This window comes from Papio anubis, chromosome 14, assembly GCF_008728515.1.
Source record: "Papio anubis isolate 15944 chromosome 14, Panubis1.0, whole genome shotgun sequence".
Lineage (NCBI taxonomy): Eukaryota > Metazoa > Chordata > Mammalia > Primates > Cercopithecidae > Papio > Papio anubis.
The window spans coordinates 61,640,846-61,657,646 of record NC_044989.1 but is presented as its reverse complement, the minus strand read 5'-3'; the positions used below and the strand labels follow the sequence as shown (position 1 = coordinate 61,657,646).

Below are 16,801 nucleotides of genomic sequence, written 5' to 3'. Positions count from 1 at the left end.
TTGTACGTGACTGAGTCACTTACTCTTCACTTGGCTAAGCTTTTAACCATTATGCAATACTGTCTACACGTGATAACATATTAAACACACTGTTCTATACTTTGCTGTTTTTGAGCTGTCTTACGGATTTTCAAATTCAGTATATAACAGTTCATTTTTTTCAAAAAAGAAAAAAAAGTAGAGGGGAGGACAGGGTCTCTGTATTGAAGCTGGAGTGCAGTGGCACAATCATAGCTTATTGCAGCCTTGAACTACTGGGTCAAGTGATTCACCTGCCCCAACCTCCCAGGTAGCTAGGACCATAGGCATACGCCACCATGCCCAGCTAATTTATTTATTTATTTTTGTAGAGATGGGGTTTTACTGTGTTGCCCAGGCTGTTCTCAAACTCCTGCCCCTAAGTGATCCTCCTGTCTTGGCCTCCCAACTGTTGGGATTACTGATGTGAACCAATGCACACCGCCATACTTGGCTTATTCATTTTGTAAAAGTAACTTCAAAATAATATTGTTATTATTGTTATTATCTTTGAGACAAGGGTCTGGCTCTGTCACCCAGGCTGGACTGCAGTGGCATGATCTCAGCTCACTGCAGCCTCCACCTCCCAGGCTCAAGCAGTCCTCCCACCTCAGCCTCCCGAGCAGCTGGGACTATAGGCGGACACCACCATACCCAGCTAATTTTTAAAAATCTTTTGTAGAGACGGGATTTCGCCATGTTTCCCTGGCTGGCCTCAAACTCCTGGGCTCAAGCAGTCCTTCTGCCTCGGCCTCCTAACGTGCCAGGATTATAGGCATGAGCCACCATGCCTGGCCCAGAATGTTATTTTATCTGCATATATGTGGCATATATGTAATATATTTAACTAGCTTCCTGATGATCAGCTTTGTCTTAAACTATTTCTAGTGATATTACAGAGATCTTTATTCATTTAACACATAGATTTAGGAAATGGAGGAAGACATTCTAAAAGTTAGAACTGCTAGTTCATGGAGTATACATTTAATAAGTTTTGGTTATATTAAAAACCAAAACCAAGTTAACTGTCTGTGGAGGCTGAGCCAATTGATAATTGTACCTACAACCCAAGATTAAGTTGCAATTTTCCAACACATCTACCAACATACTATACATTTAGATAATTTCTACCAGTCTGATAGAAGCGAAGAAATTCTCTTGGTTTTATTTTCTATTACTTTTATTAGTTAGGCCGACTTCCCTTCATGTGTTTGAAAGCCATTTGTGTTATCTTTTCTCTGACTACTCAGATACTTTTCCTTTATCCCTATTATGTATGTTATGGTCCTTAACTAATTTGTAGAATATTTTATATTAAGGAAAGTATCTCATTGTAATGTGAATTGCAATATTTTTGTTTTCTGTCTTGACTTCATGGTTTTTATTATGCTTGTTTCTTATTTATTTATTTATTTGAGACAGAGTCTTGCTCTATCACCTAGGCTGGAATGCAGTGGCATGATCTCAGCTCACCTCAACCTTCACCTCCCAGGTGCAAGCAATTCTCCTGCTTCAGCCTCCCTACTAGCTGGGATTACAGGCGTGCACCACCATGTCTGGCTAGCTTTTATATTTTTAGTGGAGACTGGATTTCACCATTTTGGCCAGTCTGGTCTTGAACTCCTGACCTCAGGTGACCTGCCCGCCTTGGCCTCCCAAAGTGCTGGCATTGCAGGTGTGAATCGCCTCACCCGGCCTGCTTATTTTCTAAGCAGAGTTTTTTTTTCATGTAGTCAGGTGTATTGATCTTTTACAGCTACTAGATGTGTTACACTTTAAAAACTCCCTGTTTTTTCATGCTTTCATAACTTAATATTTTACATTTAAGTTTTTCTATCAGGAAATTGTTTAGGTGAAAGGAATGAAATGGATAACTTTTTTTTCAGATACATACCCAGTTATCCTAATAACTAACTGATTTATTTTTTTATCTACTGATTACAAATGCTTCCTTTATCAAGTAAACTGCCATATGTATTTCTGGACTTTCTGTTTCATCTTATTGATGTGTTTGTTCATTCACCAATATCATATTTTAATTATGTAGATTTAAAGTTAATACCCTGTAGAGATGGTCCCTTTGTTTTTTGAGACAGTGTCTCACTCTGTCACCCAGGCTGGAGTGCAGTGATGCAGTGGCTCACTGTAATCTCTGCCTTCCAGGTTCAAGTGATTCTCCTGCCTCAGCCTCCTGAGTAGCTGGGACTACAGGCACCCTGCCACCACGCCCAACTAACTTTTGTATCTTTGATAGAGAAGGGTTTCACCATGTTGGTCAAGCTGGTCTTAAACTCTTGACCTCAGGTGATCTGCCTGCCTCAGCCTCCCAAAGTGCTGGGATTACAAGCGTGAGCCACTGAGGTACTGAGCCACTGAGGTACTACCTGACTGAGGTAGTCCATTTTCATTATTATTTCTTTTCAGCATTTTCCTGGCTGTTTGTTTTTCCACATAAACTTTAGAATCAGTTCATCTAGTTCTTTTAAAAAATAAAATTGTGTTACTTTTTTCGTTGAGATTGTATTATATTTCCAGATTGATGCATAATTAACTTTATGATACTGAATTTGCCTATAGAAGAGTAGGATTTGTTGTATTTATACAAAACCAATCATTTTGTTTTTTATTTTAAAGATTTTTTTCCTACAAAATTCAGGTTTTAAGCGTTTCTTAGTAAGTTTATTCCTAGGAGTTTTGTCCTTTTTGTTGATACATTGATATGGAATCATTGCTTATGTTTTTTAACTTGTCATTTATGTATAGTAAGAATTTGTGTATACATTTGTTGCAGGCTATCTGAATTTGACTTATTGTTGGTAGACTGTTTTCAGTTATATTTAGCTGTTAGTGTTGTCTTTGGTTATTCATTTGTTTTTGGTTTATTATGTGCAAGTAATTCTTGTGTTTCTATTATTTTCCCCAAGCAGACTCATGTCACAATCATCTGCAAGTAATTCTATTACTTCCTCTTTTACAAGTTTAACTCTTTCCATTTCTTCACCAAATTTTTTTCTCAAACATTCAGAATAATGTCAAGTTAGTTGTTTTTAGCATTCTTTATTGAGAAGGTCTTCATGTACATGTAGTCAGATTATAATTTCCCCTTGGTTTCAGTGTTAAGGGAAAACTTTAGAAGCTTTCATACAGGAGAGATGTGATCTGAATTAACATTTTAAAGGGTTTACTCGTACTGCAGTTGAAAAATTCATCTATGGGCAAACTCAAAGGGCAAATGTATGAGTCAAGGGATCCAGTTAGGAAGTTTTTCAGTGGTTCCACAGAGGGACAGTGGTGAAAAGTGCTTTGACTTGGAATATTTATTGAAGGTAGAGCTCACAGGTCACAGATTTGGATAGATTTGTTGGGTTTGAGAAAAGTTAATAAAGAATGACTCCTAAATTTTAAGCCTGAGAAGCTAAGGGAATGATAATGCCAATTATTAAGAAAAGGAAAACTCAGAAATGGGAGAGGATAATGGCCGGTAAAATCAAGAGTTCTGTTTTGGAAATGTTAAATATGAAATGTCAATTAGATATCTGAGTGGATATTTGATTTTGTTGTAGTATTAAGGAAAACATGCCTTAACTCCAAGGTATTTAAAATCTCTCTTACTTTAATGATTTTTACTTTTTTCCTTAAGTATTTTTAAAAATTATTTCTAGAATTTACTTTCATGCAGGATTTGGTAAACTTTTTTTTTATAAAGAGCCTTATGATAAATATTTTACACTTTGCAGCTGTATAATAATCTGTCATCAGCAACACTACCACTATCACTACTACTGCTTCCTCCTCCTCCCCCTTTTTCCCCTCCTTTCTCCTCTTTCTTCTTTCTTTTACCTTTCCAGTGGTGCTAATCTTTATTTTCCGTTTTTTTCTCCTCCTTCCTTCCTTTTTCTTCTTTTTCCTCTTTTTCCATTCCTCCTTTCTTTTCCTTTTAAAGTATGAGTATCATTCTTATCTCTAATGCCTTGCATAGTGTCTAAAAACTATGTTGAGCAAATGGATGATTGCAACTCAGACCTGATTCTTAGAACTGACAGTCAAACTACATTTGTCTTATGCAAAATTTGCATGTATCCTTACAAATTATGGCTGCTCATGATATACTTCATGGAAATAAATAATAGTTATTAAAAAGAGATATCATCAGAGATTTAGAAGATCAGATTGCATTGACATGATTAGGAAAGGCTTTGAAGAAGATACAGCTTTGCCCAGGTTGGAATGCAGTGGTGTGATCTCTGTCCACTGCAACCTCTGCCTCCCAGGTTTAAGCGATTCTCCTGCCTCAGCCTCCCGAGTAGCTGGGATTACAAGTGTTTGTCACCACACCCAGCTAATTTTTTTTTTCTTTTTCTTTTTTCCTTCCTTCCTTCCTTCCTTCCTTCCTTCCTTCCTTCCTTCCTCCCTCCCTCCCTTCCTTCCTTCCTCCCTTCCTCCCTTCCTCCCTTCCTCCCTCCCTCCCTCCCTCCCTTCCTTTCCTTCCTTTCCTTCCTTTCCTTCCTTTCCTTCCTTCCTTTCCTTCCTTTCCTTCCTTTCCTTCCTTTCCTTCCTTTCCTTCCCTTCCTTTCCTTCCTTTCCTTTCTTTCCTTTCTTTCTTGTAGAGGCGGGTTTTCACCATGTTGGCTATACTGGTCCCGAATTCCTGACCTCAGGTGATCCCCCCCTGCCTTGGCCTCCCAGTGTACTGAGATTACAGGCATGAGCCACCGCGCCTGGCTAGATACAGCTTTTTTAATGGGTATCTTTTGTAGAAAAGTAAGGGAAACATTTAAGTCATAGGAAAGAATATGAGTAAAAATTAAGTCATAGGAAAGCACTGGTTTCATGCAGAAAATTGGTTGGTTCAGTTTAGCCTGTGTTTTAGGAAGTATAGAAACTAGGTGGCCATCTATTGTGGGCACAGGAAATTATTTTTATGTATAAAACAAAAGCATTGTCTTAGTCTGTTCAGGCTGCTGTGATAAAATACTGTAAACTGGGCCAGGCGCAGTGGCTCACGTCTGTAATCCTAGCACTTTGGGAGGCCAAGGCAGCTGGATTGCTTGAGCTCAGGAGTTTGAGACCAGCCTGGCCAATGTGGTGAAACCCCGTCTCTATTAAAAATACAAAAATTAGCTGGGCATGGTGGTGCATACCTGTAATCACAGCTACTCGGGAGGCCGAGGCACGAGAATCCCTTGAACCAGGGAGGTGGAGGCTGCAGTGAGCCAAGATTGTGCCACTGCACTCCAGACTGGCAACAGAGCAAGACTATCTCAAAAATAAATAAAATAAAATATTGTATACTGGGCAGCTTATAATGACAGAAGTTTACTTTTCACAATTCTGGAGGCTGGGAGTAGTACAAGATCAAAACTCTGGCAGCTTCACGGTATCTTGTGAAGGCCTACATTTTGATTCATAGATGGCAACTTCTCGTGGAGCCCTTAGATGATGGGAGGGGTAGGAGGTCTCTCTAGTGCTTCTTTCATAAGGACAGAGTCCTCATGACTTAATAACCTTCCAAAGGTCCCGCCTTCTAATACCATCACATTGGTGGTTAGGTTTCAACATACAGATTTCAGAGTGACAAAAACGTTTAGACCATGGCAATTACTTTTGTAATTTTTGGCTGGGAAGGGATGGGATGAAGAGAGATTTGCTAATGAATATAAACATACACTTGGAGTAATAAATTCTAGTGCTCAGTAGCACAGTAGGATGACTATTGTTAAAAATTTTTTGTGTGTATTTCAAAATAGCTAAAAGGGAGGATTTGAAATGTTCCCAATAAAAGAAATGATAAATGCTTGAAATGATGGGTATTCCAAATACCCTGATTTGGTCATTACACATTGTATTTATGTGTCAAAATATCATGTATTCCATTAATATATATAATTATTTTGTATCAATAGATAAATGTAAAAACAGGAGCCTTTGAAGGGTTTGATCAAATGTTAAGGATGTGCATTAACAAAATAAATATGGTAATGGATTGAGAGCCAGCAGAGTGTACAAGTCTTTAAACTTTTGTTGTTTACATATTTCTTAAAGAATGTTGGAAAACCTAGGTGTCTCCTAGGCAGATTTTTTAAATTTGTAAATTTTTGAGTTTTAAGTATTTGTAAACAAAATATATTCGGGAAATTATTGAAATTGATGTTTTTAAAGACAAAATTATGGTCGTCTTTTAGATTAATGAAATGTAAGTGCTGTAGCAACTTTTATTCATCTCTCTTAAAATGTATAAACTCTCAGTCATAATCTCAGCACTTCGTGAGGTTGAGGCAAGAGGATTGCTTGAGCCCAGGAGTTGGAGACCAGCCTGGGCAACCTGGTGAAACCCCATCTCTATAAAATAAATAAATAAATAAGCAAGCCAGGTGTGGTGAGCGTCTGTAGTTCAAGCTACTCAGGAGGCTGAGTTGGGAGGATTGACTGAGCCTGGGAGATGGAGGCTGCAGTGAACCATGATCCCACCACTGTATTCTATCTAGCCTGGGTGATGGAGTGAGACCCTGTCTCCAAACTCCTTTCTGAAATTTTACTTAGCTGAATTTTTTCCTAATTCCTCCACACAGTATTTCCACTTGACTCCCCCACAGAATGTAATTGTAATGTATTTATTAGTGTATTTGAACATCTTTTATTATTTGCATATCATACTTCTCTACAACAAAATAATATGTTAATAAAAATTTTTCCTGTGTACATGATATTGTCTTAAATTTCTTCTATAGTTATTACATTTATTAGGACATGGCAATCAAAGGAGCATAAATATACTTTGTTTTGCCAAACTAGTATGAAATATTAAAAAATGAAATTTTACTGAAAATATGCATTAGTGAGAAGAACGGGCCTTATTTATATAGTTGTAGGTGAATATTAAGCTAGAATGATAGTGGTCATTAGTTCTTCCTACTTTCTATTTTTATATATGTGAATTCTGAAAAACCTTACATAATATTTTTAGTGCACATGGAAGTTTTGGATAACTTTTTAAATTGAATTTCTTCTGAATTATAAGTCAGAAATTACACTATGATCTATTGCTGTATTAGTCCATTTTGTGGTGTTTTAAGGGAATACCTGATGCTGGGTATAAAAAAAGAGGTTTATTTGTTGAGGCCTCAGGGGTCTTTGACTCATAGTAGAAGGCCTTGAGAGAACAGCTGTGTCACATGGTGAGAAAGGGAGGTGGGAGGTGCCACACTTTTTTTTTCTTTTTTAACAAGAGCTCTTGCATGAACTCAGAGAGTGAGATCTCTCCCATTCCTGTGTGGTAGGAACCAAGTTCTTTAGGGATACGCCCTGATGATCCAAATACTTCTCACTACACCTCACCTCCAACATTGGGGAGCACATTTCACCATTAGATGTGGTGAAATGGGATTACAGATGTGAGCCACTGCACCCAGCCCAGTTTGCAATATTTTATTACAGCAGCCTAAACAGACTAAGACAATAATTCTTTTTTTTTTTTTTTTTGAGACGGAGTCTCGCTGTGTCGCCCAGGCTGGAGTGCAGTGGCCGGATCTCAGCTCACTGCAAGCTCCGCCTCCCGGGTTCACACCATTCTCCTGCCTCAGCTTCCTGAGCAGCTGGGACTACAGGCCCCCGCCACCTCGCCCGGCTAGTTTTTTTGTATTTTTTAGTAGAGATGGGGTTTCACCAGGTTAGCCAGGATGGTCTCGATCTCCTGACCTCGTGATCCGGCCATCTCAGCCTCCCAAAGTGCTGGGATTACAGGCTTGAGCCACCGTGCCTGGCGACAATAATTCTTTTATTGGACAAATACCCAAACCATATCAGTCACCAAAAACTACTTTTAGTATTCTCTCAGGTCATAGTTTGAGTAGGTTCTTATTTCTGTGAAGTATAAAGTCTTACAAAAATAAGCCCTTTGCCAGGCGCAGTGACTCACACCTGTAATCCCAGCACTTTGGGAGGCCGAGGCGGGCGAATTACGAGGTCAGGAGTTCAAGACCAGCCTGGCTAATATGGTGAAACCCCAACTCTACTAAAAATACAAAAAATTGGCCAGGCGTCGTGGCTCATGCCTGTGGGAGGCCGAGGCAGGCAGATCACGAGGTCAGGAGGTCAGGTCTTGGCTAACACGGCGAAACCAGGTGTCTACTAAAAATACAAAAAATTAGCTGGCCGTGGTAGCAGTCACTTGTAGTCCCATCTACTCAGGAGGCTGAGGCAGAATGGTGTAAACCTGGGAGGCGGAGCTTGCAGTGAGCCGAGATGGCACCACTGCACTCCAGCCTGGGCAACAGAGCGAGACTCCGTCTCAACAAAACAAAAAATTAGCTGGGTGTAGGTTCAGATGCCTGTAATCCCAGCTACTCAGGGGGCTGAGGCAGGAGAATTGCTCGAACCCAGGAGGCGGAGGTTGCAATGAGCTGAGATTGTGCTACTGCACTCCAGCCTAGGTGACAGAGTGAGAGTTTGTCTTTTTTTGTTTGTTTGTTTTTGTTTTAAAAAAAGCTCCTAACCACTTTCCATATTTCCTAGCTAACCTTACTTGTCTTTGCTAAGAACTATGAATTACACATTCTTTAACAATAGTGAGTTGAATGAGGTGAGGTCATTATGGAAAAATATTTCAAAAATTTCTTTTTTTGATACGTCTTTCAAGAGTTTCCCTGACCCACCCCCAGGTTTGTTGATTCACTGACTCACAGGACTCAGCATATAGTCATATTCATGGCTAAGATTTATTACAGCAAAATGATAAAAAGCAAAATCATGAAAAGAAAAAGGTGTCAAAGTCTGGAGGAACCCAGTTGCAACTTTCTAAGAGTTGTCTTCCATTGGAGTTCCACAAGATGTGCTCAGTGAGCATGACGACGCTTGTGAATTATTGTCTACCAAGAAAGTTCTCTTGAGCCTAGGAGTCCTTGGTTTTATCACAGGGTGGGTCATGTAGTCACATAGTGCCTGTGAAACTGACCAGAGTTGCCCAAATTCCAGACTCCTGAAAGGAAAACAGGTCTTTAGCATAAACCTGTTAGGCACAGTGAGCCACTGTTCTCACTTAGAGAGTTTTATATCAAGGTAGGGAGCTGTTTACCTACCAGTGATGTTTGCAGACTGTAGGCAAAGGCCTGCCTTTCTGTGGGTAGCAAGAGTCTCAGTCTTACTGTGTTATCTCTTTTCTGCATAGTACCCTGGGAGGTTTTATACTCCAGAACAATGTGTCATCGTACTATTTGGGATGTGTGAGGGTGATCACTTGGTAAAATAGCAAAGGACCAATTAGAAAAGAACAAGTGGAAAAGATAACCCAGCACCCACTTTCTCAGACTACATTTTGGAAAAAGTACAACAGTACTACCGTACTACCTTTCAACAGTATGAGTAAATTGTTGATTTTGCCACTGTTACTGTTGCTGTTATTTATTAGTAGAGTGAAGTAAGGGAAAAGTCAATGCAGAAGCGCCAGTCAGACTGGTCAAGGGAGTAATGAGGCCTTAACAAAAACTTTACATCGCTTAATGGAGAAAATAACAACATTGTATGTGAAAAGTCTAAGAATGAGCTGATTAGGTATCAAAAAGGAGAGAAGAGTAAAGATGTTCGCCACCTTCGTTTTTTCTAAGAAATGAACATAGGGAGGACTTTCAGATGATGGTATATCATGCTGCTATATGTTTTTGAGTAGCTTAATTGTAGCTTGTCATCCTGTTTATATGTTAACTATATTTGGAATGTAATTATTATCTCAGTTTAGATAACTTATGTTTCCCTTTACTCCCCAGGAATTTTTGAGAGATATCTTCAATCTCCTGTTTTTGTTGCCAAGTCTAAAGGACCGACAACAGCCAAAGTGCAAATCACATTCTTCAAGAGCTGCTGCTTACGATTTGTTAGTAGAGATGGTAAAGGGGTCTGTTGAGAACTACAGGCTAATACACAACTGGGTTATGGCACAACACATGCAGTGTAAGCATTCTTCTTTTCCTTTAAGCTTTATACAGTTTGAATTGAGAAATAAGATTTTGAGGGCACTGTTAAACAAAGGAATCTGCTCTTCACACACTTTAACATTATAAATGATTATTGGTAGGGTGTTATTAAAGTTAAAAAGTAAACATTGATGTGAAGGACCTTTTTATATGCATTTTAAATACTTTGGCTTTTTTTGTAAAAGTAATTTGATGCCAAGTAAAATCAAGTTTTAAAAGTCTTGAATTTTTAGAGAATAAATTAGTTTTCACGTGTTTTTTATTTAAAAAGATACATATAATCTATATATATATTAACGAGGTAACTAATGGAGGTAGAGGCTGTTAATGTAAGCAAAATACATTATGTTTCATAGTTTGTTTGGGGGGGATCTTTTCCTCCCTCTTTCTTCAGCAGCCCATGCACCTTATAAATGGGATTACTGGCCTCATGAAGATGTCCGTGCTGAATGTAGATTTGTTGGCCTTACTAACCTTGGAGCTACTTGTTACTTGGCTTCTACTATTCAGCAACTTTATATGATACCTGAGGCAAGACAGGCTGTCTTCACTGCCAAGGTAGAATTTTCCTCACTTTAAAAATCAAAATTAAACCAGATTTTAATATTTTGTTGATAATTTTTATTTCAGTGTAGTAAATGTTTGAAAAAATAATTTGTGAATAAATAAGAGTAAATTTGATTACAGTAACTAGCTAATGTGTATTTTACATAGTTTTACATTTTAGTAGATTGCTGGGCACGGTGGCTCATGCCTGTAATCCCAGCACTTTGGGAGGCCGAGGCGGGCGGATCATGAGGTCAGGAGATCGAGACCATCCTGGCTAACACGGTGAAACCCCGTCTCTACTAAAAATACAAAAAATTAGCCGGGCTTGGTGGTGCGTGCCTGTAGTCCCAGCTACTCGGAGGCTGAGGCAGGAGAATGGCGCGAACCCAGGAGGCGGAGCTTGCAGTGAGCCGAGATGGTGCCACTGCACTCCATCCTGGGTGACAAAGCGAGACTCCATCTCAAAAAAAAAACAAAAACATTTTAGTAGATTACTCATAATGCTGTAGTACAATTTAGTTCTCAAAGGAAAACACAGCTATGGAAGATACGTACTCTGTATACAGTGAATATCATGTTGTCAGTAAAAACACATTCACTGGGAGAACATACGAGAATAAAAAACAAAAATAAATAAATACATATTTTTTATTACAGAGAAAATAAGGAAACCCTGAATCCAAGTAGAGAAATATTACCAGAATCACTGAGCTTGTTTCTTTTATATTTATCTCAAAGTGAATCAGATTGTGGACTTAATTTGTTTGTGTAAGCTTTGCTTCATGTTATTTTTATTCACTTTCTAGTTTTCATTCTTTTTTCCCTTGGGCTATTTTTGTTTGTTTTTTAAAATAATAGAGATGGGGTCTCTCTGTGTTGACCAGGGTGATCTCCAACTCCTGGCCTCAAGCGATCCTCCCATTTCAACTTCCCAAAGTGCTGGGATTACAGGTGTGAGCCACCATGCCCGGCCAACCGTGGGATATTCTTTAGTTTGCCTTTTGTGCTGCTTTTAGGGTTTTTTGATGAACTTCCTTTATACTTGCTCTCGGATTTTTTTATTTTTATTTTTCTGAGGCAAGCCTCAGTGTCACCCTGACTGGAGTGCAGTGGCGTGAACATAGCTTACTGCAGTGTTGACATCCTGAGCTCAAGTGATCCTCCCACCTCAGCCTCCTGAGTAACTGGGACTATAGGCATATGCCACTATGCCTGGCTAATTTTTTTACTTTTACTTTTTGTAGATACAGGGTCTCACTGTGTTGCCCAGGCTAGTCTCAAATCCTGGGCTTACTAGTTGCTGGGATTATTGGTGTAAAGCTACCAAGCCTGGCCTCATCATGTTATCTTTTGTCTTGGTTTCTTTTTCCCTGTTAAGTATTGCAGTGCTTTATATACTTTCTCTGAATTCTTTGTTATGTTTAAGTTACTCTTTAAAGTCTCCAGTTTATAGTTTACTCAAGTGGTTCTGGATGTTTTGGCTTTAGTTATTGATTATTTTAAAATCTATTCTGTACATTATGACTAAAAGTAGTTGAATGATTAGTTCATTTAGCTTATGGAAATATTTCTGAATAAATTTGGTATACCCACCTGCATAGTCTTATAAAAGCAGTTGTTATTAAGCGTGTTTTGAGTGGTTTTCTTTCTAGCTGGCAACTTGGTCATGCTTCTTGGTTTTTCTTCTTCATATTAATAACCACCTTTAAAGCTATTAACACTTTTAGGAATTAGTAGAAACAGAAGGAACACTCAGACGTGCTGATTATGAGTAGGTCTCATAAATGGTATTTTTAGTTAAAAACTAAATTTACAAGCAAAAACAACCCCATTAAAAAGTGGACAAAGCAGCTTGGCCAGTATGGTGAAACCGTATCTCTACCAAATATACAAAAGTTAGCTGTGCGTGGGGTGCGGTGGCTCACGCCTGTTATCCCAGCACTTTGGGAGGCAGAGGTGGGCGGATCACGAAGTTAGGAGATCAAGACCATCCTGGCCAACATGGTGAAACCCCATCTCTACTAAAAATACAAAAAATATAGCTGGGCGTGGTGGTGGGTGCCTCTAATCCCAGCTATTTGGGAGGCTGAGGCAGGAGAATCGCTTGAATCCAGGAGGTGGAGGTTGCAGTGGGCCAAGATGGCGCCAATGCATTGCAACCTGGGCGACAGAGTGAGACTTTGTCTCAAAAAAAAAAAAAAAGAAAGGCCTTTGGCCAGGCACACATCTGTAATCCCAGCCCCTTGAAAGGCCGAGGCAGGCAGATCACCTGAGGTCAGGAGTTTGAGACCAGCCTGGCCAACATACAAAAATTAGCCAGGCATGATGGCAGGTGACTCAATCCCACCTACTTGGGAGGCAGAGGCAGAAGAATTGTTTGAACTGGGGAGGCAGAGGTTGCAGTGAGCTGAGATGGAGCCACTGCACTCAAACTTGGGGGACAAGAGGAAGACTTCTCTCAGGGGGAAAAAAAAAAAGGCGGCTATGTGTGGTGGCACGTGCCTATAGTCCCAGCTACTCGGGAGGTTGGGCCAGGAGAATCGCTTGATCCCAGGAGGCAGAGGTTGCAGTGAGCCGAGATTGTGCCACTGCATTCCAACCTAGGTCACAGAGCAAGACTATCTATAAGAAGAAAAAAAAGGAAGTAGACAAAGGACACGAACAGACACTTTTCAAAAGAAGACATACATGCGGCCAATAAGCATATGAGAAAATGCTCAATATTACTAATCATTAGAGAAATACAAAACTAAACTGCAGTGAGATACTATCTCAAACCAGTCAGAATAGCTGTTAATAAAAAGTCAAAAAATAACATGCTGGCAATGTTGCAAAGAAAAGGGAATGCATATACACTGCTGGTGGAAATGTAAATTAGTTTAGCCATTGTTGGAAGCACCTTGGCAATTTCTGAAATAACTTAAAACAGAATTACTACTCGGCTCAGCTATCCCATTGGGTATATACCCAAAGAAATATAAAACATCCTACCGTAAAGACACATCCACGTGCATGTTTACCACAGCACTGTTCACAATAGCAAAAATGTGGAATCAACCTACATGCCCATCAACAGTGGACTAGGTAACGAAAATGTAGTACATATACAGCACAGAATACGATGCAGCTGTTTAAAAGAATAAGACCATGTCTTTTGCAACAACATGTATGGAACTGGAGGCCATTATCCTAAGTGAACTAACACAGCAACAGGGAACCAAATACCATATGTTCTCGTTTATAAGTGGGAGCTAAGTGTTGAGTACATATGGACACACGGGAACAATGGACATTGTGTCCTCTTGAGGGTGGAGTATGAGAAGAGGATCAGGATTAAAAAACTACCTATTGGTACTATTATTACCTGGGTGATAGAACAATCTATATACCAAACTCCCGTTACACACGGTTTACCTGTATAACAAACCTGCATATGTACCCCTGAATCTAAAATAAGAGTAAACAGTTAAAAAAAAAATGTAGAGCTATGTACATAGAAAAAAAAATTTTTTTGAGACAAAGTCTTACTTTGTTGCCCAAGCTAGAGTGCAGTGGCGTGATCTCAGCTCACTGCAACCTCCACCTCCCGAGTTAAGGCAGTTCTCCTGCCTCAGCCTCCCGAGTAGCTGAGATTACAGGTGCCTGGCTAATTTTTGTATTTTTAGCAGAGACAGGGTTTCACCATCTTGGCCAGGCTGATATCAAACTCCTGACCTCGTGATCCACCCGCCTTGGCCTCTGAAAGTACTGGGATTACAGGTTTTAGCCACCGTGCCCAGTCAAAAATTCTTAACAGAATTTGATATGATTCTGGCAAGTACTCTAGTCAAGTGGGCACTTTATTCTTAAGATGAACGCTTCAGTTATTTCTATTGTTCCCTTTTCTGATGCTCACAGAAAATTTAAAGAAAGCTACATATATTCTAATTGTGGTGAAATACATACAACATAAAATTCATCATTTGAACCATTTATACATATATACAGTTTGTAGGATTAAATACATTCACATTATTTTGCAGCCATCACCACCATTCCATCTTGAACTTTTTCACCTTCCCCACAGAAACTTGTTAAACACTTAACTCTCCATTCTCCCTCTGAACCCCCCTTGCAACCACTATTCTACTTTCCATCTCTGTGAATTTACCTGTTTCAGGTACCTCATATAAGTGGAGTCATATAGTATCAGCCCTTTTGTGACTGTGACTGGCTGTGAGTGGCTTATTTCACTTAAGGTATCTTCAAGGGTTATCCATGCTGTTGTATGTATCAGACGTTCTTTCCTTTTAAGGCTGAATTATAATTTATTGTATTTATGTACCACATTTTGTGTATTCTTTCACTTGTCAGTGGATACTTGGATTGCTTTCACCTTTTGGCTGTTCTGAATAATGCTATTATGGACATGGGTGTACAAACATGTTTGAGTTCCTGCTTTTACTAGTTTTCGGTGTATACCAGAAGTGGAATTGTTGGATCATATGGGAATTCTGTGTTTAATTTTTTGAAGAATAGTCTTACCTTTTCCACAGGGCTTACACCATTTTACATCGTAAGGGTTTAATTTCTCCACATCCTTGCTAACACTTGTCATTTTCTGTTTTAATAATAGCCATCCTCATGGATGTGAACACACTTTTTTAGGTAGTTAATACATATAGATGCAGGCTATGTATTTATTTTAAAATTGCACATTAAGTAAAATTCCCTCGTTGTTGCTTGACTTCAATAAATTTAGGCAGCTCTTTCCTTGAGCCAACTCATACTTTATTCTCGAATAATAAAAATATAAATCCAGGTCTTTATTCCTGACCTTTTTTGTATTCTGAATCAATGCTTTGATACATTGGAAAATTTAATTTTGTGTGACTTTTTTCATAATATGGAATATTAAGCCTCTCATATAACAGGAGTACACTGGAGTTATTTTGCCAATTTTATTGATTCCCTTTATTGAATTCCTGTTGCATTTAATATATAATTTTATAGTAATTACATGCTGAGCAGATCTCTGTTTTAGTCCATATCTTGACCTCAATTTGATTATAAGCTGCTAAACAGCAGAGCCATATTACTTGCAGTCTTACTTCCATAAAGTCGGCAAAAATAACTATACTCTTGACATGTGGACACCTATTACTCCACAAGACTTCCAAAGTTATGAGAGGTAATAATTTGTAATAAGGATAATACCTACTTTATAGATTTATTTTAATACTTGAATGAGGTAGGATATGTCTAGTAAGTACCTTGCATGAATATGGATCTTTCTGATAAGGCTTGGTGTTCAATACTAAGTCTCTAATGTGTGAGTCTAGCCAGATTCCTGAATTTGAGTTATTGATAGTTGAATGTTTAGACAGTTTTCAAACATCCTGGCTGATATTCGTCTTCATTGTGAAGAATATACTGTTCCAGAAAGAGTAACGATATGAATAAATGATGATGGGATGTCATTGGTTAATATTTCAAATGTATTTTTTTTTTAATGTGTAGGTTTACTTGTGGAAGACAACTTTGATTGCACCTGAAGTGTTTTTCATTCTTGCATTCTTGGAAATCATCAGCATTGTACAAAATAAGTGTTAACCTAGAAAGTGATTTTTAAAAATCTCTCTTCAGTTTCCTTTTATGATTGATAATGATGACTGTATTTATGTAACAAAGTATTACAATTTTTAATGCTATAATTACTAAAGAATTGAATGTGTCAGTGTTTTTCTTTTATATAGCCAAAAGAATGAAAACAGATACAGTGCACAATTGCAAGACTTTCTTTGCTAGAATGCCTAATTTACTACTATCATGTCTGTGTTTTTAATGGTGTTTTCTCATGATTTTCAGTATTCAGAGGATATGAAGCACAAGACTACTCTTCTGGAGCTTCAGAAAATGTTTACATATTTAATGGTATGTTTAAGAATCATGGAGGCTAGGCCAGGCACTGTGGCTCATGCCTGTAATTATAGCATTTGTTGAGGCCAAGGTGGCTTGAGTTCAAGAGCTTGAGATGAGCCTGGGCAACATGGTGAAACCCCATCTCTACTAAAAAAAATTACAAAAAATTAGCCAGGTGTGCTGGTGCATGCCTGTAGTTCCAGCGGCTTTGGAGGCTGAAATGGGAGGATCGCTTGAGCCCAGGAGGCAGAGGTTGCAGCAAGCTGAGATCTCACTACTGCACTCGAGTCTAGGTGACAGAATGAGACTCTGTTTCAAAAAAAAAAAAGCAGAGAGGGAAACGAATTAGGTATACCCTGTAACAGAAC

The 16,801-nt window shown here is 38.8% G+C and overlaps 1 protein-coding gene across 1 annotated transcript in view; it reads left to right on the top strand.

Annotated features, from left to right (window-relative positions):
• Positions 1-16,801, top strand: part of USP34 (ubiquitin specific peptidase 34) — a 292,591-nt gene that overhangs the window by 197,194 nt on the left and 78,596 nt on the right. The window contains exons 42-44 of the mRNA XM_031655230.1: positions 9,777-9,960; positions 10,381-10,541; positions 16,380-16,445. Of these exons, the coding sequence (XP_031511090.1) occupies positions 9,777-9,960; positions 10,381-10,541; positions 16,380-16,445 (411 nt within the window). The remainder of the gene's footprint in view (positions 1-9,776; positions 9,961-10,380; positions 10,542-16,379; positions 16,446-16,801) is intronic.